Source organism: Octopus bimaculoides, chromosome 2 (assembly GCF_046866305.1).
Source record: "Octopus bimaculoides isolate indiv1 chromosome 2, ASM4686630v1, whole genome shotgun sequence".
Classification (NCBI taxonomy): domain Eukaryota; kingdom Metazoa; phylum Mollusca; class Cephalopoda; order Octopoda; family Octopodidae; genus Octopus; species Octopus bimaculoides.
In genome coordinates, this window is record NC_142929.1 from 76841846 (window position 1) to 76866834 (window position 24989).

Here is a 24989-nt window from a genome sequence, read left to right on the forward strand (position 1 = left end):
CGCCTAAAAGTTTTCAGAATTGCTGATATACCCAGGGAAAAAAGGTTTTCAATCTAGTTGTATTTAACATAATTTCACTTACTTATGATTAGATTTTATTAAATTTTCATTAAATAAAAATAATTTCTGTTTGACAGGTATCACATTGAAAGCTATTAAATTACAAAGTGTTTGTGTTGTTTATAATAGACTCTATTTTACATTTCTTGCCCACAAGAGATTATGCCCGATCTTTAGCATACTGCTGTATGTCTTCTCAAATCACGTTCACAGGAAAAGTTGTTGATAACAATTACCAGCAAAAACAAAGCTGATAAATACTCACAGGTATTGCAAATTAAGTTTAATTACCAATAAACATCAGCTTGGATGACACTTTACTCAACCAACAGAGGAAGGTGACCAGTCAAACTGATTATGTAAACAGAAATCTTTTCTGCCTATTCTTGTCGGAACCTTTGATACGGAATATCGAAATTTTAATCCCTTTCACACTTATAAGATGTCAAGCAAACTTTAAAATTTTCATTACCGTTATTGTCAGTGTGAGCAGAACTTATGAATTGTTTACTGCAAAGGAGAAATTAAATATGTGCTCCATTGCGATAAGTAGAAACTCCAAGCAATGTAAAATATGACCAGACCATGTTTACCAGCATGAACGTCAGACTTCAAAAACTAGTTAACCATTTAATGGTTTTAGTAAATTAATGCAGAAAAAGTAAGCATTATACTATCCAGCATAAATAAAAGTCAACTTCATTATGCGTATTTAAGCCATTATTTTTTCTGTGAAAACCTATTCTGACATTAAATGAGTCAACTTCTGGTATGAATTTTTATGTTTTGTACATTTTTTTTCAACAAAAAGAATAAAAAAAAAAATTATGGTAACGATCTACTTGTGTAATTTATGCACCCGCTAAAGTTTATTTTTGCGGAAAAAGTGTGTAAATTACATGAGTTTTTATGGTGTATATATATATATCTGTATGTTCTTGTTGTTTAATTTATCAAGTATCATTTTTTCTAATTGTGTATTTCAAAAACTTGTATGGTATTTTTTATATTTTAAATATTCTATCCAAATCTTTGAAATAAGTGTGACAGCTTTATCCTAATGGAATGTATTTATTCATCAGGTGTTCGAAAAGTCCTTAAAAATGGCAACAAGGTTATGTACGACCTCGAGAAGAAGATTAATGAAGCTATATTTCCTGGTTTACAAGGAGGCCCACATAATCACCAAATTGGAGGTAAGAATTTAGCCCTTTTCTTGCTATATTTCTCTTGAAATGTACTTGACTTTGTATCTGTCAGTTTTGAAAATAATGAAGATTTGATCAAAATAATTTTGTCATTATTAAGCTGGTGTTTGGAACATAAATGAACTTGATATTTTAATGGGAGGTTTTAATTCAGATCACTTCAAGGAAACTTGTCTGATAGAACACGGAGTGTTCTTAAGTTGTGTTTGCAATAAAAGGATTAAAAGAAAAAAAAAAACATTGCTAAAATAATTATTGGTTTACATATATAATTTACTTTTCTGTTATTGTTAGGATCAACAAAAAAGTATTTTATCTAGTGTGAAATGTCATTTAATATTCACAGGATTTAAATTTGAGCTACTAATAGTTTCATGTTGTGAAAACAATAAATTGTCAAGCTTGTATATATATATATATCATCATCATCATCATCATCATCATCATCATCATCATCATCATCGTTTAACGTCTGCTTTCCATGCTAGCATGGGTTGGACGATTTGACTGAGGACTGGTGAAACCGGATGGCAACACCAGGCTCCAGTCTGATTTGGCAGAGTTTCTACAGCTGGATGCCCTTCCTAACGCCAACCACTCAGAGAGTGTAGTGGGTGCTTTTACGTGTCACCCGCACGAAAACGGCCATGCTCGAAATGGTGTCTTTTATGTGCCACCGGCACAAGCCAGTCCAGGGGCACTGGCAACGATCTCGCTTGAAAATCCTACGGGAGCCAGTCAGGCGGTACTGGCAACGGCCACGCTCAAAATGGTGCATCTCATGTGCCACCCGCACAAGAACCAGTCCAGGGGCACTGGCAACGATCTTACTTGGCTTGCCGGGTCTTCTCACGCACAGCACATTTCCAAAGGTCTCAGTCAGTAGTCATCGCCTCGGTGAGGCCCAATGTACGAAGGTCTTGCCTCACCACCTCAGCCCAGGTCTTCCTGGGCCTACCTCTTCCACGGGTTCCCTCAACTGTTAGGGTGTGGCACTTTTTCACGCAGCTATCCTCATCCATTCTCACCACATGTCCATACCAGCGCAATCGTCTCTCTTGCACGCCACAACTGATGCTTCTAATGTTCAGCTTTTCACTCAAGATACTTACACTCTGAAGGGTATTCACATTGACATTACACATCCAACGGAGCATACTGGCTTCATTCCTTGCGAGCTTACGTATGTCCTCAGCAGTTACAGCCCATGTTTCACTGCCATGTAGCATGGTTGTTCGTACGCATGCGTCATACAGTCTGCCTTTTACTCTGAGTGAGAGTCCCTTTGTCGCCAGCAGGGGTAAGAGCTCTCTAAACTTTGCCCAGGCTATTCTTATTCTAGCAGCTACACTTTCAGCGCACCCACCCCCACTACTAACTTGGTCGCCCAGATAGCGGAAGCTATCGACTACCTCTAGTTTTTCACCCTGGAATGAGATAGAAGTTGTTTCCTGTTTGTTTACAGTCTTTATTGCACTTGAACATCTGCCACAAACAAAAACTAACTTGCTAGTTAACCTGCCTTTGATGTTGCTGCACCTCTTATGTGTCCATAGCTTGCACCGGGTACATCTTATAGAGTTACTACCTACTCCTTTTCTACATACTGAGCAGGGCCATCTACCTGAAGGGGTTTGTGTTTTATCTACCTTCCTACTTATTAGGATTTTGGTTTTAGCTAGGTTGACTCTAAGGCCCTTCAATTCTAGACCTTGCTTCCACACCTGAAACTTCTCCTCTAGTTCTGATAGTGACTCCGCAATTAGGGCAAGGTCATCAGCATAGAGGAGCTCCCAGGGGCAACCTGTCTTGAACTCCTCTGTGATTGCCTGGAGGACTATGATAAATAAGAGGGGGCTGAGGACGGAGCCTTGGTGGACCCCTACCTCTACCCGGAATTCATTGCTGTACTCATTTCCAACCCTCACCTTACTGGCAGCATCTCTGTACATGGCTCGCACAGCTCTCACTAACCATTCTTCTATCCCAAGTTTCCTCATTGACCACCAGATAAGGGATCGGGGGACCCTGTCAAAGGCTTTCTCCATGTCAACGAAAGCCAGGTACAGAGGTTTATCCTTAGCTAGGTATTTCTCCTGCAACTGTCTCACTAGAAATAAGGCATCAGTAGTGCTTTTACCTGGCACGAACCCAAACTGCATCTCATCTAAATTGATTCGCTCCCTAATTAGTTGGGCTATGACCCTCTCTGTAACTTTCATAACCTGATCTAACAGCTTGATGCCTCTGTAATTATTTGTATCTAAAGCGTCACCTTTACCTTTGTAGCAGTTGACTATGATGCTGCTACACCAGTCATTGGGTATGACTCCTTCGTGTATCACCTGGTTCGTAATACGGGTGACTAGGCTATAGCCAACACTGCCAGATATTTTGAGCATCTCTGCAGTGATTCCTGATGGGCCGGGGGCTTTCCCGGTCTTCATACTCTTAATTGCTTTATCTACCCTGGTACTATCAACTCGGATGGGTGGTCCCTCTATTGGGTCGACATACGGCAGGCTCTCTTTCTCCCATTCATTCTCTTTATTAAGCAATCTATCGTAGTGGCATCTCCAGACCTCTTTCTTTGCATCCTCATTTAATGCAAGCGTACCATCATCCATGCGAACACATTTCTCTCCTACAACATCACTATTCTCTCTCCTACACTGTCTTGCAACACGAAATACCTCGAGTCTTTGGTCCTCACGGCGCAGAACATTGGCAAATCTTTCCTTATCTGCTTCCCCTCTGGCTAAATAAACCTGTCGCCTAGCCTCCCTTCTGGCACATTGGTACAATTCCCTGCTACCACCGTTCTTCCAGTCCTTCCAAGCCTGTTTCTTTTGTCTAATAGCCCTGTCTACCTCCTTGTTCCACCACCACGTTACTCTGGGTCGGGAGGGGACCTTACACCACCCACAAATCTGGTCGGTGGCTTTCAACAGGTTTACCCGCAGAAATCTCCAATTGTCTTCCACGTTGTATGATGCTATATCCCCTTCTATTTCGTTAAATGCTTCAAGTAACTTGTCTCTAAGTCTCTGTCCGTTTGCAGGGTCTTTAAGCTTCCACACCCTTCTCCTCCAAGCCTGTCTAATTCTGGGCACCCATTTTGCCTTGATCCCAAAGTCGCGAACTACTAATCTATGTTGTGGGGTACATTCTTCGCCAGGGTAGGTTTTGGCATTTATAAGCCGCCCTCTTTCCCTATTTCTGGCGAGGATGTAGTCGATTTGGCTAGAGTGTCTGCCGGAGCGGTAGGTGACTAGGTGACTGGCAGGTTTCCTGAAGTTGGTATTGCAGACCATAAGATCGGTTGCATCACAGAACTCCAGCAGTCTGGTTCCCTCCTCGTTGTGGGAACCGAAGCCATAGCCTCCATGTATGCCATGGAAGCCTCCAGCACGACGTCCGACATGACCGTTGAAGTCTCCAGCCACAAAGAGAAGGTCCCTGTCACTCGTCGACGAGGTAGTTTGCAAGAGGGTGTCATAGAATTGGTCTTTCAGACCATCTGGTAGCCCCGGTTGAGGTGCATAGGCTGAGATGACAGTAGCTAATCTATGATGAAGCACTAGTCTGATCTTAAGTACTCTGTCACTTACTCTAACGACCTCGATTACCTTATCCACCCATTTCTCCGCTAGAAGTATTCCTACGCCCCCGACCCCGTCAGTGTTCCCTGCCCAGAAAATCTTGTACCTGTGTTCTTTGCCTGTGAGGAACCTCGCAGAACCTCCTCTCCATCTTACTTCCTGGATGCAGCACATATCTACGCGTCTCCGTTCAAGCATCTCAACAATTTCACCAGATCTACCTTTCAGCGTGCCGACGTTGAGAGTGCCAATCCTAACAGTATGGGTGTTGGGGGTGTGGGCCTGTAGCCTGGGAAGGGGAAAAGCAGTGTCGTGTACCTGAAAAGAAAACTTGCAATTGGAAGAATTCATGAGCAAAACAGTACCTACAACCTGCAAACATTTCTCAAACTTAATGCGCTACCCAAAGGTAGGGGAGAGGATGGCCAAGGCCACTAGATGGGTTCCGGGAGACAGCCGAGGATGACAGGATGACAGAGGAATGCACTTCCGGTGGAGGGGGTGGGAGGGCGGGTTACCGTCAGCGAGTAGATAGGGCTCTTAATTGTAGATTTTAAATATTTGAGAGACAACAATGCATAAATCGTAATTTTTAAAAGAGCAATGAATTCTAGGTGAATAGAATATAACGTAGCATGAATTTAGGAAGCTTAGAAAATGAATAAGTATGAATTTAAGACAACAACTGAATTCAATTGAATTTCATGGAGAGAAACAAGATAAATAATAGAGGGCAGACTAAAGCGCGAAGGTATGAGATGTTTGAGGCCGTAAATAAATAAAAATCTCTATCTTATCTGCATCTTGGAGATTTCGTCGTAGTATGTCAGCGGAGAAGAGATTGAGGTAATTTAGAATGGATTTCTCATTTATATATAGCCAGAACCTGAAGACCTTAAGGAAAAACTACGAGAGAGAGAGAGAGAGGATGGAGGGGTAGACAGAGGCATGGCGGGAGAAAAGATCATCATCATCATCATATATATATATATAATATATATAGAGAGAGAGAGAGGGGGGGGACCAGTCAAGCAGCACATCACGCTGTAATTCTTGGGCTGAGAAATCAACACTTAAAAGCCATAATTTTAAGGAGCGATAAGAATTTTTGAATAAAGGAAAATGGGTAGGGGTGGGTAGGTACCGTCAGCGAGTAGATAGGGCTCTTAATTGTAGATTTTAAATATTTGAGAGACAACAATGCATAAATCGTAATTTTTAAAAGAGCAATGAATTCTAGGTGAATAGAATATAACGTAGCATGAATTTAGGAAGCTTAGAAAATGAATAAGTATGAATTTAAGACAACAACTGAATTCAATTGAATTTCATGGAGAGAAACAAGATAAATAATAGAGGGCAGACTAAAGCGCGAAGGTATGAGATGTTTGAGGCCGTAAATAAATAAAAATCTCTATCTTATCTGCATCTTGGAGATTTCGTCGTAGTATGTCAGCGGAGAAGAGATTGAGATAATTTAGAATGGATTTCTCATATATATATATATATATATATATATATATATATATATATATATATATATATATATATATATATATATAATTATTGGGAAGCTTTCCTGAAATATAATAATCTTTATTGGCATCACCATACATATTTTGCTGAACTTATCTGCAGTGCTTAATATTCTTCTTAAAAATATTTATATCATTTACACTTTGCAGTGCTTCACACAAATTACAGAACTCTTAAAAGATTAGATTTAAATGATTCAGCCATGGGGAAAAGAGTTTTAAATTGATTTTGTATAAATTTATTTTTTTAGCTGGCTTTTAGCAAATCCTTCTTAGCTGGACTCTGTTACTGTTAAAACTAAATAACTTGAACCTTTTATTTTCTATATTCGTTTTACTTTTCAGCAAAACCTTGATAATATTGGAATATTTCTATTATTTTCTAGCATTGGCTGTTGCACTGAAGCAAGCTAAAACAGAAGAATTTGTTCAGTACCAAAAGCAAGTTCTGTGTAATGCTCATGTAATGGCAGAAGAATTTATAGCACGAGGTTACACTCTGGCCACAGGTATATCTCTTTTTTTTTAAATTCCAAACCATTTTACACATATGAATATTTTTATTTGCATTACTTTTTGAGCAGAACTGACTGAACTGAACCCAGTAATGTTCATTACTGAAGAGAATAATGTTTCTTATCTATTGATTAATCCATTAATCAGAACTAGCTGGATCCATGAATATTTTGTGTTTCTCTTATTTTAGTGTTGTGTAGCCATAGTTCACCTCTGGTTGAGCAAACCTATAATAAGCAGCTAGTCAGATGAATGAAGTAGCATAAATCATGGATCCCTCTACTCAGTTATTCCATTGCTCTGTCTATATGAGAATTATGCTGCATATTCTATCATAGTGTTACAAATCATATGGGATGCTGAGCATGTGAACATGGTATAATCACTATGCCAAGCTTGGACAACTTATTTGAGAAGTAGGCTGCATGAGACATGACTCATTATCTAGCAGGCTGCACTACTAGAGTTAAATTAAAGGTAATTTTTTTTATTTAGGTCTGCTATTCAGAAGGGTCCTGTGGGCTGCATGTTGCCCATATCTCTACTATACTATCCAGTCTATTGTTGTTTACCCTCAGGTTGCGATCATTCATCTGTTCAGGCTGTGATCATCCTATCATTTTGTATATTTAGTCCTCCTTCATTATACAATATGTGTAGCACAATATGGCATGGCTGAACAGTTAAGAAGTTTGCTTTGCAACCCCAGTGTACTGGGCTCAATCTCAATGTATGGTAGCTTAGGCAAGTATCTGGAATGGCACTTAATTCTCTTTCTCCTTTGTTGATTTAACTGTAGAAAATAAGTTCCAGATTTTTCTTTGAAAGTTACTTGTGATGTGACTAATATTCCAGAATTATTTTTATGGATTCTCTAGAATCCATAAAAAAGATTGATCATCATTGCCTCCATCACCACCACAACTATCACAATCATCACTATTATCATCTTGTTAACTGTGTTTTTCTGTTTCTTTCCCTGCTAGGTGGCACTGAAAACCATTTAGTTCTTTTGGATTTACGTCCAGATCAATTGGATGGTGCCTCTGTTGAAAGGATCCTTGAAGAGATAAATATTGCTGTCAATAAAAATACCTGCCCTGGGGACAAGTCTGCCTTGAAACCCAGCGGTATACGTATTGGAACCCCTGCCCTAACATCACGAATGTTTAAAGAAAACGATTTCAAACAAGTTGTTGAATTTATCCATCAAGGTCAGTTTTTCAGTCATTTATTATTATTATTTTTTTGTTTTGTTTTGTTAGTACAGGCATGGCTGTGTGGTTTGGAGATTTGTTTTCCAACCACATGGATTAGAGTTTTGCCTTACTGCATAGTAAACTACAGTCCGTGTGTGCATATATATGTGTGTGTTTATGTATATATCTCTCTCTCTATGTATATATATGTTTGTATGTATGTCATCATTTTTATGTCCTTTTTTCTATGCTTGCATGAATCAGGTGGAATTTGAGGCAGATTTTCTACAACTAGATACTCATTCTCTCACCAACCCTAATCCTGATACTTTCTTATTGTTCTTATCTTTATTATTGATGTTGATGCTGTTGTTGTCAGTACTATTGTGGTAAGGACCTTCTCCACCACCATCTGTTGTCACTATCTTAACTGCTATTGTCATCAATATCATTGCCATTGTCATCTTTGTCGTCGCCGTTGTCATCTTCGTCGTCATCTTTGTCATCTTCATCATCGCCGTTGTCGTCTTCGTCATCGCCGTTGTCGTCTTCGTCATCGTCTTTGTCATCTTCGTCGTTGTCGTTGTCATCTTCATCATCGTCTTTGTCATCGCCGTTGTCATCATCGTCGTTGTCGTTATCGTTGTTGTCGTTATCGTTGTTGTCGCCGTCGTCATCTTCGTCACCGCCGTTGTCATCGCCGTTGTCCTTTTCGTCATCTCCAGTGATGTATAATTGCTTTAGTTGGTATTAATATCTTTATCACAAGAAACTTTGATACCCTGTCATTGCTATCCATATCACTCTCGCCTACTCACACACCCATCCACTCACAGCCATCTCTTATCTTGTGTTGCCACCTTCACAGCTTTATCATTGCTGTGACACCCCCTCCTCTTTCCATACTTAATTCATTTTGCAATCGATGCCATATTCTTCGTTGTCATCACCGACCTTGACTGTTATTTCCACCATCACCACTGCCACCACCTCACAATAAGTCCCTCACTGATGTTATCCACTCATTATCGTCATTAATTGTTGTTGCCATTAACACAATGGAGCTTTCCTCTACTCTCCCGTCACCACATCACTCCTGCACTGTTGTGACTGACCATCACTGCTGCTCATTGTTTGGTTTGTCATCATCGTTAACAGATTTTAGTACACGAGGGAGTGCTGCAATAATTTTACTGAAAATGTTTGATTAACTATTGCAGTCTTTCTGATAATCCAACACTTCATGTTCCCTTTCTTTATATGTTCCTGCTAATATTTTTATCCTTATCTCTTTCTCTTCATCTTGTTCTCTGTCCATATTTTGTTGGTTTATATTTTTTGTTGCTTTATATTTTGAAATTTATTTGTTATTTTATTCTCATACTGCAGAAAAAAATAATGGATAAACCAATGGGAGAAAGCTTGAACAATAGCACTTCAACCTGTTAGATAGTAACAGAACAGCCAAAAACATCCTTAACCCTTTTGTTACCATATTTCTGTTGAAAGACGCTTTTTGTTTCAATTAATTTTTAAAATTATGAAAAATTTACAGGTGGTCATGTGGTAAGAAGTTTGCTTCCCAACAACATGGTTCCGAGTTCAGTCCCACTCCATAGCAAATTGGGCAAGTGTCTTCTACAATAACCTCAGGCTAACCAAAGTCTTGGGAGTGGATTTGGTTGATGGAAATTGAAAAAAGCCTGTCGTATAAATATATATATATATATATATATATATATATATATATATTCAACTGAGGATGAAAGTAAACAAAGTTTGCTTTATAAGCGTTGAGGTGTATTGAAAGATACAGAAATAATTTATTCTCAAATGCATGACAATGCTAATACAATAGCATGCACAGGATAACCTATCCATATATTGCAGAAAAAATCATTACTGGCCAGCCATGATACTTGAACTTATATCCCTGTGATTATGCATTAAGTGCTTTACCTTTAAGCTAAATTGCCCAGTAATGAATTGTTCTGCAATTTTAGGATTTATAAATCTAGCTTTATAAGACGCTAACGTTAAATTCAACTTGCAATTTTTTCTACAATATATGGATAGTTTATCCTGTTTATGCTATTGTATTAGCATTATCACGCATTTGAGAAAAAATTATTTCTGTATATATATATATATATATATATATATATATATATATATGTATATATATATATATATATATAGCGAGATCGTTGCCAGTGCCCCTGGACAGGCTCTTGTGCGGGGTCGTCATAGGATTTTCGAGCAAGATCGTTGCCGGTGCCCCTGGACTGGCTCTTGTGCGGGGCCGTCGTAGGATTTTCGAGCGAGATCGTTGTCAGTGCCCCCGGACTGGCTCTTGTGCGGGTGACACATGAAATTTTTCGAGCGAGATTGTTGCCAGTACCCCTGATCTGGCTTTTGTGCGGGACCGTTGTAGGATTTTCGAGCGAGATCGTTGCCAGTGCTCCTGGATTGGCTCATGTGCGGGTGACACATGAAATGCACCATTTTGGGCGTGGCCATTGCCAGTGCCGCCTGGCTGACCTTCGTGGGATTTTCGATCGAGATTGTTGCCAGTGCCCCTGGACTGGCTCTTGTGCGGGTGACACATGAAATTTTTCAAGCGAGATCGTTGCCAGTGCCCCTGGACTGGCTCTTGTGCGGGGCCGTCGTAGGATTTTCGAGCGAGATGGTTGCCAGTGCCCCTGGGCTGGCTCTTGTGCGGGTGACACATGAAATTTTTCGAGCGAGATCGTTGCCAGTACCCCTGATCTGGCTTTTGTGCGGGACCGTTGTAGGATTTTCGAGTGAGATCGTTGCCAGTGCTCCTGGATTGGCTCATGTGCGGGTGACACATGAAATGCACCATTTTGGGCGTGGCCATTGCCAGTGCCGCCTGGCTGACCTTCGTGGGATTTTCGATCGAGATTGTTGCCAGTGCCCCTGGACTGGCTCTTGTGCGGGTGACACATGAAATTTTTCAAGCGAGATCGTTGCCAGTGCCCCTGGACTGGCTCTTGTGCGGGTGACACATGAAATGCACCATTTTGAGCGTGACCGTTGCCAGTGCCGCCTGGCTGGCCTTTGTGGGATTTTCGAGCAAGATCGTTGCCAGTGCCCCTGGCCTGGCTCTTGTGCGGGTGGCACATAAAATGCACCATTTTGAGCGTGGCCGTTGCCAGTACCGCCTGACTGGCCTTCGTGCGGGTGACACGTAAAAACACCCACTGCACTCTCTGAGTGGTTGGCGTTAGGAAGGGCATCCAGCTGTAGAAACTCCGCCAAATTAGATTGGAGCCTGGTGTAGCCATTTGGTTTCACCAGTCCTCAGTCAAATCGTCCAATCCATGCTAGCATGGAAAGTGGACGTTAAACGATGATGATGATATATATATATATATATATCTGTGTGTGTCTTTCATCTCTCCTTTTCCGCTATTTGTTTTCTTATGCTTATCCACATATATATATTTTTCCAATCTCTCCTTTCCTAAGCACTCAATACTCCATCTTAATTCTTTTCTTGCTTCCCTTGTTAGTGGATTTGGCAGACGGAAAGTGAAAGAAGCACATTGTGTGTGTGTGTGTAGGCCTGTGTCTTTGTGTCCCACCACCATTTGACAACTGTTGTGTTTATATCCCCGTGACTTAGTGGTTCAGCAAAAGACACTGATAGAATAAGTATCTGGCTTACAAAAAAAAATGAACTGGAGTTGATTCATTTAAGTTCAAGTCCTCGAAAGCGATGCTCCAGCATGACTGCAATCTGATGACTGAAACAAAGACAAACAAGTAAAATATCAAGAGGAGGACACACACACACACATGCATGCACACGCACGCACGCACACACGCACACACACACACACACATGCACACACACACACACACACACACACACACACACACACACACACACACACACACCTACCATAATGTTAAACCATTATGCTGCTGCTGATATATGATATAATACAATAGTTCAGTTATAAAATGTTTCTGAGAACAAAAATATGTTTCTTATTACCATGCAGCATTGCACTTCATACTTACAGTTCGAACTGGAAAGAGAGACAAAAGGCTCAATTGCTCACAAAAACATTTGAATAAGATTTAGCTATGTTTTGAGGTTCACAAAGAAGACCTTAGTGGCCTAGTAGCTGTTGACTCTTGCTGTCTTAGAAGACAGTTGTCTCAAGTGGTGTGGAGTGGGATTGAGCCTGAAACTGTGTGGCTGTGAAGTGAGACATCTTAACTGCACAGCCATGCCTGTGCCTATATGCATGTATGCCTGTAGGTGTCTGTGTTTGTATATGTATGTATGTTTGTCTCTCTCTCTCTATATATATAAACTAGATATGTACATGCTTGTATGTGTATATGTTTGTGCATGCATGCATGTGTATATATAGAAGTGTACATATTTGAGTGTGTATATGTATGCATATGTGAATATTTGTGTTGTGTGTTTGTATATATATATATATATATATATATATATATTTGTGTATAATATCTAAAAGGAACTCTCTAGAAAGACATTAGGTGTAACTTAATCATGCAATTCAATTCACTCTGTAACTTTTTATTGTTTCTCCCCTCCCTTTCCCTCCACCTCCTCTGTCGTACCTTCACATCAACATAAGGTTTATTTTGAAAGACGATCTTGCGAAATCCTGTAAAAGTGTTAAGTGCCAATTTCAAAAATTGTTTCTTCATCTTGGCACTATTCCGTCATTTTTGTCAGTTTTCATATTTTTTCACCTCCCTTATGCTTGTTTAACCATGCGAAAAATTCTAATATAGCTTCTGTTTTTTTTTTTATTAAGAAAATTCTTTTATCTATATACATTTTTTATCTTTTGTTATATTATTTTTGTATTTTCTTCATTGTTTTATTATATTTTGTTCATTTTATCTTTTCTGTTCTTGTCATCATATGTCCATTTTCCATGATTGCATGGGTTGTATGAAGTTTACTGAGGTAGATATTTTTATGGTTGGATGCCCTTTCTATCACCAACCCTCACCTGTTTCCAAGTTAGCTATATTTTCTCATGACCAGGCTTTTGCAGAATATTGGAAATGAATGACACTGCTTGTATGACAGTGACACTCAATTACAACTATCAAGCAATATCATGACAAGGTGACACACACACACACATTCATACACATTCATACAACAGATTTCTTTCAGTTTCTATCTACCAAATTCACTCACAAGGCTTTGGTTGGTGTAGAGCCATAGTAGAAGACACTTGCCTAAAATCATGTGTTAGCTGAATGTATATTATTGAACCATTTTTTTTCCAATCAGATGCCCTTTATGATGCCATATTCATGATATAGTATTTCACACGTTTCTAAATGGTTAAAGTAATTTTATCTCCATATCTTGTCTGTGACATTGTCTTATTACCATATTCTTCCGCTCCAGAATCAGTTACCATTTTTGGCACTTCAGTACTTTAACCCATTAGCATTTAAACCAGCAATATCCTGCCCTAATATTCTACTTGTTTTATGTTCAAACTGGCTATATCTGGCTTCTCACACCTACCCTGCAGTGTTATTCTGAAAGTAAGCAATCACATCTCAAAGCCATAAGATAATGCAGGATTAATTCGAAACACTATGAATAAATAAGCCTTACATTTAACAGAATAATCTGAATGCCAAGGGGTTTAATTCTTTACCTCCCACTGTAGCTCTCTCTCTCTCTCTCTCTACTATCTCTGTCTTCTCTCTCTATATTTCACCACTGACATGTTGTTGCTGCCTTTTCTTCTTTACTGCTCTCGCTCTCTCTCTCTTTTTTCTCCCTCCATTTGTTCCCTTACTGCTAACTTTCTCACTATTTTTCTTTTTCTTACCACCTCCCTATGTTCTGTATACCTCTACTTTTAGTGCCTCTTTCTAGCATCTCTGTATCTTACTCACTATTGTCTCATTCACCCCCTTACCATCTCTCCACCTCTTACTCTCTCTTTCTCTCTCTCTCTCTCTCTCTCTCTCTCTCTCTCTCTCTCTCTCAACACCTATCCTTACCATCATGCTCTTCCTTTCTCATTTCATGCTCTCCCCTCCTTCCTTTTATTTTTCTTTCTTATGTTCATGACTCCACTTCTCTCATCTCACATCCAATTTACCGCCTTCCCACTCCTATTCACGCCTACACCTAACCTGTTCTTTTGTTTCATCCTCCATTTCCCCCGACCCCATCTCATACCACTGATCCCCAAATTTCTTGCACTATCTTGTCCCTCTCCTTTTCTCTTTGTACCTTTCTCTCCACTTTTCTTTCTCTGTTTTCCCATCTCTCTCTCTCTCTCTCCCTCTACCACTATTTCCATAATAATTAATATTACCCAGGTTCTGTGTTTTACACTCATACTCACACATTATACACTCTCCCCTTCTCTCTTTCTCTTTATGTATATATAAATAAATATAAAACATCCTCATCATTTGCCATGCTTGATTGAGTCAGATAAAACTGATTGAGGCAGATTTTCTCTGGATGGATGTTCTTCCTGTTACCAGTTTAGGTAATATTTCCTTTAGTCATTTGAGCATGCATGAGCAGCTCTGTGGCCAAGCATGTTTCCATGGAATACTGCAAAACGAATGAGACTTCCTTTACAATCAGCACAAATGTCAAAAGGTCTCTATACACATGTTATCATCATTCTTTTAATGTTTATTTCTCCATACTTGCATGGGTGAGATGGAATTCATTCAGGCAGATTTTCTGTGATTGGATGCCCTTCTTGTCACCAACCACCACCTATTTCCTAGCAATAAAATATTTCCCCTTAGCAGCACATGTTTCCACAGAATATTGGAAATGAACAACAACACAGTAGTAAAAGCCATGCATCAAGGCCAAAAGTGAATAGCAAGACAACTTCCACAACAAAAGCAGGCATGCTTCTGCCTGGGAAGTTCTGAAGGATTTTGCCAACAAGAATACTTCACTAGTGATCCACATTTGGGTGAAATCTGACCAGCATATTGATGCCTGGTGTTTTAGCACTTACAAATTGCTTCTTGGTAAAACAGAAATCTGCAATGCTAAATGTTGACAATTCTTTCACCACAGTGTAACAGTCTGTTGATTCAGACTGGCCCATTCACCATAGAAGTAGTTTAGAAATGCTTAAGGAAGTTGAGAAACATCAAGATACCAGGTTCAGATATCATCCCATCAACCTTCTTGATGGGATTCAACTTCCAGTAAATGATCATCACCTACCTCAGAACTACAGAAGAATCACTCTCTTACCTCCAGCCTAAAAAAATCTACAACTCTATGCTCCTTAATAGAATTTCTCCCACACATTAATTTCATCCTAAGATAGCCAAAGGCAGATCAAGACTCCCACTGATCCTTGCCCTTAAAATAATCATAGAAAAGCTCAGGCTCTCCAAGCAAGAAACATCCATTGCATTTGGGGATTTTTCCAATGCTTTTGATAGTGTCCAGAGGAAGGCTATGATCAGAGAAAGACTATCCTGTTGAATTTTGGTATCCCAGATGAAATTGTCAGAGCTATCATTTTCATGAATGAAAACCCACCAAGTTTGGCAAGCCCTTAGTGATTGTGATAGGCCATTAGTGATTGTGATGTTGACTCCATCCGAAACAAAGGGATGAAGTTGTCAGCAGAGCCTGAATCTTTCTAACCATGATTATGTTGATGAATTTTCCCTAACAGCTAATCAACTGTTTGATGTACAAGACTTGTTAACATCTTTTGAGAATGCTTCTGTTTTCCAATGTGAAGAAGACTGGATATATGACCATCAATGCTGATGAAAGACATTTACCAATTTGTTCATACAATAGAAAAACAATTCAAAGAGGTCAATGACTAAGTACCTTGAGTCCTATGTTACTGATAGTAAGAAAGATTTGACTTGCAAGGGACAAGCCTGGGTACCTGTAACAAGCTTCCAAATATGTGGCATCAAGTATTTCAGAATTCATGAAGGCTGGCCTTCTTCAAGGTATAAGTAAAGAATTTTCTTTGTAGTACAGGAACTTGGAAAATGAAGGAGGAGTTTCAAAATTACTTTGATACTACAAACATCAGATTTCTTACGAAGGCTCAAAACCTCTCTTTGCATGAGCACAAAACCAATGAGATTTATGAACACATTTCTCACATCTCCACTATTGCTGCTCAATGAAGGGTAGGCTTTGCTGGACACTGCTATCTTGGTGAACAACAGATGCTATATATATTATCAAATGCTATATTTTGGGGACTTCCACAACTCCAACACTCTAATAAAGGACCAAGACCACTCAACTACATTAAAAAAAAACTGGCACTCTGTTGGTTACGATGGCAAGGATTCCAGTTGATCTGATCAGTGGAACAACCTGCTTGTTACTGCACATGACTGAGCACTCCATAGACATGCATACCCTTAACATAGTTCTCAGGGTCATTTAGAGTGAAACAGAATGTGACTAGGCTGGTCTTTTGAATTAAAGGTACTACTCAATTTTGCCAGCTGAGTGGATTGGAGCAAAGTAAAGTATTGAGTCTTGCTCAAGGGCAATACGCTGCTGGGAATTGAGCTCACGACCTTATGTGCACCTTCATACCACATTAATGTTATTTGTAGAAATATAAAATGAACCCTTTTGTTATATTTCTGTTGAAATACTCATCCTGCTTTTCTATTAATTTTGAAAGTAATGAAGAATTTAGTAAAATAATTTTGTCATTATTAAGCTAGTGTTTGGAACAAAACTTTAACATGTAATTTTAGATCCCTTTCAAAGTGGAAATTTGTGTCACAGACCCAGGGGTGGTCCCAGGCTGGTTGGTAACAAAAGGAAGTAACAGATTCTTGGCATGGTGAAAGACATCTCGGTTGTGACTATGTAAAGCAGAGGTTGCAACAGACAGTGGTTCAAAGGGAGCTCATGTCTTCAATGTTTCCCTAAAAATAAGGGATATATGCAAAGTCAATGTTTTCAAAAAGGATTTAGAGGCTATTCATAATCCCTGCTGAACTTCCTATGGGGCAAGATGAGAGCCACATTGTCAAACGGCCTCATTCATCAAATATTGAGGGCAAGGTTGAAAAGACCAGGAATGACCACAGCTGGTTGGTTGAAATTAATAAAAAGATACATGAATACATTATCTATCTGCCAGTCTGTTTCTCTACACATATACCCACATTATATGTATACACACATTAGTTATATACAGGCATACGCATATGCACACATAATGTATGTATACATACATGCATCTGGACATATACAGGCACATATTACATATGCATTACAAACACACACACACACACACACAGTGGAAATGATCAGTTATTTTGGTCTTTTGTGGCCAAATGTTCTATTCACTGACTTTTTTTAAACACTCATTGTTTTCTCAGGATGGTCAATGGCATGTGTGTGTGTGTGTGTGTGTCTGTCTGTTGTCAATGACCCATGAAAGTATATGTCTGTGGTCAATGAGCCATGGATATATGTGTGGTGTGTGAGATTGTTTCGAATTATCAATTATCAGTGCCATCATAGGCATCAAGTTTATCGTCATCATTGTCCGTGTTAGCATCACTGTCTATTCTTTCATTAATAATAATAATAATAATAATAAAAAATCTTTTGTCTGCATCAGTGATGATAATCATCCCTCATCCGCTTCAATTTTATCACCATCATCATCACCACCATCCCCATCATAACCATCACTATCATCGTCACCATCACAATCTTCTGCTTCTTCCTCCTTTTTTATTTTTCTCCATATCATTGTCAGTGTCATTTTTCATACCCTCACAGATGTGCTGGCACCATCATCATCACCATCACTATTGCTGTAATGTTCTTTGGTGGCTTCAGTGTCATCATCGTTGTGTGTCATTAACATCACCTCCTACCCAACACTCCTCCTGCCACTGCTCCTCCCCCACACCGCTTTCCATCATCATTTGTTGTCATTACAACTGTTTTGGGTGGGTAGGAAGAGCTGTATCAGTGTAATAACCATTCCATTCACATTAATGTCAGGGTCTCTCTCACCCCCTCATCTTCCCCTATCCTTGTGGTCATCATCCTCACCACCACCACCACCACCACCACCATTGTCATTGCTCTTCCTTTCTCTCTTTATCACTGTATCAAAACTACTGCCAACAATGTGTATATATGTGTGTGTTTGATGTGTTTAAGTGTATGTGTTTAATGGTGTGTGTTGATGGCCAGGACTGGATACAGAATAAATGTCTTTTGTGATTTATTAGATAAGAAACGGTCAGTTTTGCTATCAATTAAGGATGGAAGGTAGGAGAATGTAATTATTAAGGAGGCAGCGTAGGGTCATTCACTCTTACCCCACCTGTGACATGGAGGGGAGGGACAAGTGAGTGGGGTGGAAGAAACTTCATCTTTTCACCTCACATCTTTTTATTTTGAAAGGTGGGCTGAAAAGTTCATAGGCTGGCTATGAAGGAGTGATGCTAGTGCTGTGAAATCTGGCATGCATTATTTTCAACTCTTCTTAATAACTGCATTGTTTCTTTCCAGGTAAACTGACTGTTCAAAGAAGACTTCAAAAGTAACTAGTAGCAACTTCTTTTGAAAATGGACAAAATATGGTATCATGGTGTTATGCAGTACCTGCAGAAAAAGGGTTTGACCTTTAAGGACATTCATACTGACATGGTTGCTATATTAGACGATGATGGTCAACAGTGCAAAAGTGGGCAGCTGAATTTAGGAGGGAAAGGGAGAGTCTTAAAGATGACCCGATGTCTGGACGTCCTGCAACCACTGATAGAAGAAGCTTCACCTTTTCACTGCATCACTGATGGAAGAAGAGTTGACTGCAAGGGGGACTATGTTGAAAAATAAGCCTCATTTGGTCACATTCCATGAGAGTATCTTAGTTAGCCTATGAACTTTTCAGCTGACCCTCATATTTAGATTACACTCTTTTAGGAATGGTAGCCATCTATAGAAATGCTGTTAAAGCAGACATTGGAGCACAATGGTAGCAGTCATCTGGTTTGTTGGATTCTATCGAACTATCCATCCCATTGTGAAGGTGTGTGGCTTTGTGGTTAGGGTATTCAACTCATGATTGTAAGGTTGTTAGTTCAATTCCTAGTGGTGTGTTGTGTCCTTGTGCAAGACACTTTATTTCACATTGCTCCAGTCCACTCAGCTGGCAAAAATGAGATGTACATGTAATTTAACAAGCCAGCTTTGTCATATTCTGTGCCATGCTGAATCTTCCTGAGAACAGTGTTAAGGGTACATGTGTTTGTGAAGTGCTCAGACACTTGCATGTTAATTTCATGAGCAAGCTGTTCTGTTGATAAGATTAACTGGAATCTTCGGCATTGAAACTGATGGAGTGCCAGTTACCCAGTCCATTCCAACATGGAACATAAATGTTAAATGATGATGAAGATATTAAAAAGACAAGCATTCTTATGTAGAAGTATATATTTTTTTAAAACAGAAGGGAAGGCTGCAGTCATGACCTTTTACAGAGCCTCTGAAACTAGTAAGAAATAACAAGGGGGTGAAGTGAGGGTCCATCCTGAAATTGAAGATCTGGCTTGGATGCTTACAACAGAGTGGATTCCTTTAAAAACTTTCAAGATAAAAGGCGATAGTGTCAAACTGAGCAACAGATAAATGTGATTTGAACAGGAATAAATATTGCAAGGCATCCAGTCTAATGTCCTTATCATTCTGTTCGTCCACTACCACTCTGGATTGGTTCTTTATTTCAACCCTGCCAAAATGGAAGGCTAAGTTAACTGTAGCCCTGGACTGGCTAATGGCTTCTGAGTGAATTTGGGAGATGGAAATTGTGTAGAGCCTGTCGTATGTATGTATGTATGTATGTGTTGTATTGTATGTATGTATGTATGTATTGTGTGTATGTATTGTATTGTATGTATGTATGTTTGTATTGTATGTGTGTGTGTGTGTGTGTAATGTACGAGGTCTGATCAATAAGTATCTGAACTTTTGCCATAGTAAGAAAGCTAAAGCATGCAGAGTGAAACTGCTTGGCAAAGATTGACCTTGAACTCTGCTGTGCATGTGCACTAGGTTTTAACGTTCTTGCTCACTTCTGTTTACAGCAGTGCTTAGAAGGAAGGTGTGTAGCATGTGATCGTCGCATTGACTACGATAGAGAAAGTTGTCATGGCGATACCTGTTCAGAGGCCTATCCAAAGTTGCAAAAAGTGTATGGAGAGGAGTGTATGAGTGGTTCAGATGTTTCCAAGATGGCTGAGTAAATGTTGATATTGACAAACATTCTGGGAGACCTGCAACCAGCAGAACTGAGAAAAACATTGCATATGCGCATGCAACTGTGAGGGGAAATCATATCACCATCCGTGAGTTATCAGGAGTGCATATTAATTATGGTTCAGTTCAGTCCATTATCACTGAAAATTTGGGTATGAGATGTGTGTCAGCCAAGTTTGTGCCAAAACTGCTTTCGGCTGACCAAAATGACATTTGGGTTTCAGTTGCCCAAGGTCTTGATTGTGCCAAGAATGATGAAAACTTTTTGAAAACTTTGCATAGGCCTCTGAGCAGTTATCGCCAAGCTCTTGGCAAAATTTGATGTAATTCTCTGATCAACTTCCTCTGTCATGGTTAATGTGATGATCACACACTACACAGCTTCCTTCCAAGCACTACTGTAAACAGCGGAAGTGAGCTAGAATGTTAAAACTTAGTGTGCATGCACACCAGAATTCAAGGTCAATCTGTGCCAAGTGGTTTCACTTTGTGTGCTTTAGCTTCATTACTATGGCAACAGTCTGGATACTTATTGATCAGACCATGTATGTATATGTGTGCATGTGACTATTAAAAAGTTTTACATCCTGCTAGAAATAACTGCAAAATTTCCTGCAAATCACACTACCATTATAAATAAAGGACATGTTAAAGATTGTAGTCTCAGGTATCTCTAGCTGGTTATGGTAGGAATTCCTTTGATCATAGTTCTGCTTGTTTAGAGGTTGACTTTCTGCTGACAATATCATCAACAAAATGTTTTTCCTGTATTTTTCAGGTATTCTGCTTTGTAAAGAGATCTATTCCAAGTGTGGCTCAAGTTTTTCAGAGTTCAAAGCCTTTTTAGAGAAAGATGCTGACATTCAGAAGAAAGTGGCCAATGTGCGTGAGCAGGTGAAGCAATTTGCAGAAAAATTTCCAATGCCTGGTTTGGATGACATGTAAAAAGGTGTACTTGCTTCCTTCTTGTCTTAACATAATGTGCAGCAAGTACTAATGAAGTTTGGCAGATGGTAATGGTGTCTTCATGTAGCTAATGTTTTACCATTTGCTGTCAGTTTCAATCATGGTTTGGATTAGTATATATACAATGTGTTTGCCTTTGAAATGTTTGTTAACCTATAAAATATGGAATTTCTTTATTGTTGTATCCTGTACAAAGAAGTTCCTGATTATATATTTTTTTAATCTTTTTGTTTTGATTATATTTGAATTATTATAAATCTGATTATCTGGACCTATATTAACTCCACTCTTTCAAAATACTCATAAGTGAATACAAAAATAAATCCATAAGTAGGGTGAAGCTGTGTGACCCTAGTGATTAGGGTCCTCTTTTAACACCCACCCTCTTCAAAATACTCATAGGTAAATACATAAATATCTAATTAAATAGGGTGAAGTATCTAAGAAGGTTATGACATGTGGCCTAGTGGTTAGGATGTTAGGCTCAAGATCACAAGGTTATAGGTTTACTTCCTGGGTGTGTAGCATGTTGTGTCCTTGAGCAAGATTCTTCATTTCATGCTGTTTCTCTCAGTTGCAATATGCACCAGCCAAATCCTGGTGTGGCCCTCTATCTCTCTCTCTCTCTGGCTTTTACGTCCTTGATGTTCCACTAGTTCTAGGGTGGGAGGCCCAGGAGTGTGTCAGTGTCTGCTCATAGACTACATTCATAAGCAACTAAAATGATTGGAGCAACCATGAGACATGCAACCAAGTCATGTTTGCTCACAAATGACAACCATGGGTTTTTTTTTTATGTAGATTAATGCATAGATTTATTTGTAATTTGAAGAAATATGTAATTGAAGTTAATGGTAGATAATATCTTAAACTGATTAATTCTGTAGATCAGAATTTGCATGCAATCTTGACAAGCAGAGAAAACTTAAATATACATTTGAGAAAAGAAAATATTTTACTATTTTAACAAAAAACATTTTATGCCAAACACTCACCTTCTGTGAAATTCAATGCAAATGGTAATTATTAAAAAGAGAAAAGAACCGGCTGAAAACAAGTAAAAATATATTAAAAATAAATACGGTGGATTATTATTTTTGAAAATCTTTGTTGATACTTCTGTTACAATGTTAGTTTATAATTGTAAATGTTGAACACTAACCAAATTTTTAACCTTTTGGTATTCTAACTATGAAGAATTTAGTAAAATATGTCATTAGTAATCTGGTGCTTGGAACATAAATTAACATGAACTTTTCATGGGAAGTTTTAATTTGGATCATTTTAAAATGTGAATTTTGTACTATAGAATTAGGGGCAGCCTCAGATTGGATAGTGTCAAAAGGGTTTACTGTATTTGATGCTATATATGATGCACTTCAAAAAAAAATTGTTGAAATAAGTCACCCCCGGTCCTATATGTGAAGCTGGATTTATGTTTCATGCTTTAACCCTTTAGCATTTAAACCAGCCATATCCAGCCCAAATATTCTACCTGTTTTATGTTCAAGCTGGTCAGATCTAGCCTCTCACACCAACCCTACAGTGTCATTCCAAAATTAGACAATCACATTGAAATCTCAAAGCTATGAAATAATGCTGGATTAATTCAAAACAATGTGAAAAAATAAGCATAACATTTGACAGAGTAATCTGCTAAAGGGTTAATGCACTTGAAAATTTTTCCAGGAAAGTGCACTGCTGAAATTGAGGTGCATCTGATGTACCTGTGTGTCATTTATGCCATCAAATACGATATGTGCAGTTGATGATGATTAATTACATAACTGCAGTGATTGAAATTCTTATGCAATTAGCTGAATTCTCATTGTGGGTGATAAACTGAGATATCAGTCATATAATTGTTGATGTTCTGTGATTTTTTTTTTGTAGCTGAGTATTGTGAATCTTAGATAAAATAAAAATCTGTCCAACATTTTAATTTGTTTTCTCAGAATCTTTCCACTGTTAATGGAGCAAGTCTAATATCTGTTTTCAAGGCAGGGTTATACGTTATCATCTTCATAATTATCATTATTTTCTTCATTTTCATCATCATCATCTTCATCCTGAATCATCATTCACGAATGAGGAAACCAGTTCATCTATTGTTATGGTGTAAGTCTCTAGATCTTCAGCATGGATCACATTCTTCTGTTATCATGACAAGACTGGCCAATACATCTTCCGCTGTAAAACCATCCCTTGTGCCAGAAGCAATTGATGATTGTGAGAGTCTGATGATTGTTCCACAATTTAATGTAACCTTTATGCTTGTGAGGGTCTTTTAGTCTTGTTTGAGGGCAAGATGCTTCCCTAGTAATGATACAATGATAAAAGTACCCAGTACACTCTGTAAAGTGGTTGGTGTTAAGAAAGGCATCCAGCCATAGAAGTCATGTCAGCAATGAAAAAATGAGATGCAGTCTTCTGTCTCATTTAGACGAGCAGTGTCCCTTGAATACTTGAATATGTGTTGACCCAGTCTGTGGCAATCTATCCAACCCATTCCAGTTTGGAAAGAAATGGCGATGAGGACCGGTCTTTAGGGCAAGGGTACCATCTGGAAGGGCTCTGTAGTACAGTCTAGTTTCATATACCTTGTAGTTGTCATTAGAGCTGTTGGTCAGATTTGGAGGATCTTGGGTGTAAACTATCTTTTCACACATTTTGTCTACAATAAAGATTGAGAAAATATCTCATGCAAATAAATTTTTTGGTTAAATGTGTATGTAATTAAACAGTCAATTTAGTATAGACATGAAGTTAAATAGGTGGGTATTTAGGAAAGTTATACAATTAGCTGAATTTTGTAATTAATCAGAATTGACCACACCACTTATCCAATTTGCAAAATAATTTTTTTCATAGATAAAAGGCCTCAGATTTTTATGGGGGTGGAGAAATGAGATTCTGTTTGAAGGTCCTCTCTGACACCTCATCACCACTTCTATCACTCCCCTGCTTCGGAAATGTTGCTGTCCTGCACTGGCCCTTTCATATCCCTCTCCTTATTTATCATCATCGTTTAACATCCGCTTTCCTTGCTGGCATGGGTTGGACGATTTGACTGAGGACTGCCAAGCCAGTAGGCTGCAGCAAGCTCCAATCTGATCTGGTAAGGTTTCTACAGCTGTATGACCTTCCTAACACCAACCACTCTGAGAATATAGTGGGTGCTGCTTACGTGCCACTGGCATGGGAGCCAGTCAGGGGGAATCGGCATCGACCACGTTCGGATGGTGCTAATTACGTGCCATTGGTAGGGAGCCAGTCAGTAGGAACTGGCATCGACCACGTTCAGATGGTGCATTTTGTTATGTGCCACTGGCACAGGAGCCAGTCAGGGGGCACTGGCATCGACCACTTTTGCATGGTGCTTTTTACGTGCCACCAGCACAGGGAGCCAGTCAAGAGGCACAAGCATCGACCCACACTCGAATGGTGCTTATTACATACCACCAGCACGGGTGCCAGTCAGGTGGCACTGGCCACAACTACGATTTTGATTTCACATGACTCAACAGGTCTTCTCAAGCACATGATATTGCCCGGCGATTCAAGGGTACTTTCAAATGGGCTGGTTA

The 24989-nt window shown here is 39.1% G+C and overlaps 1 protein-coding gene across 4 annotated transcripts in view; it reads left to right on the plus strand.

The window, feature by feature from the left end:
* Positions 1-23344, plus strand: part of LOC106870603 (serine hydroxymethyltransferase) — an 80799-nt gene extending 57455 nt beyond the window's left edge. For all 4 annotated transcript variants that reach the window (XM_089347042.1, XM_089347046.1, XM_089347043.1 and 1 more), the window contains exons 5-8: positions 1143-1256; positions 6792-6914; positions 7908-8135; positions 21215-23344. In XM_089347042.1, coding sequence (XP_089203168.1) covers positions 1143-1256; positions 6792-6914; positions 7908-8135; positions 21215-21381 — 632 coding nt within the window. In that variant the 3' untranslated portion in view covers positions 21382-23344. The remainder of the gene's footprint in view (positions 1-1142; positions 1257-6791; positions 6915-7907; positions 8136-21214) is intronic.
* Positions 23345-24989: the final 1645 nt, after the last annotated feature.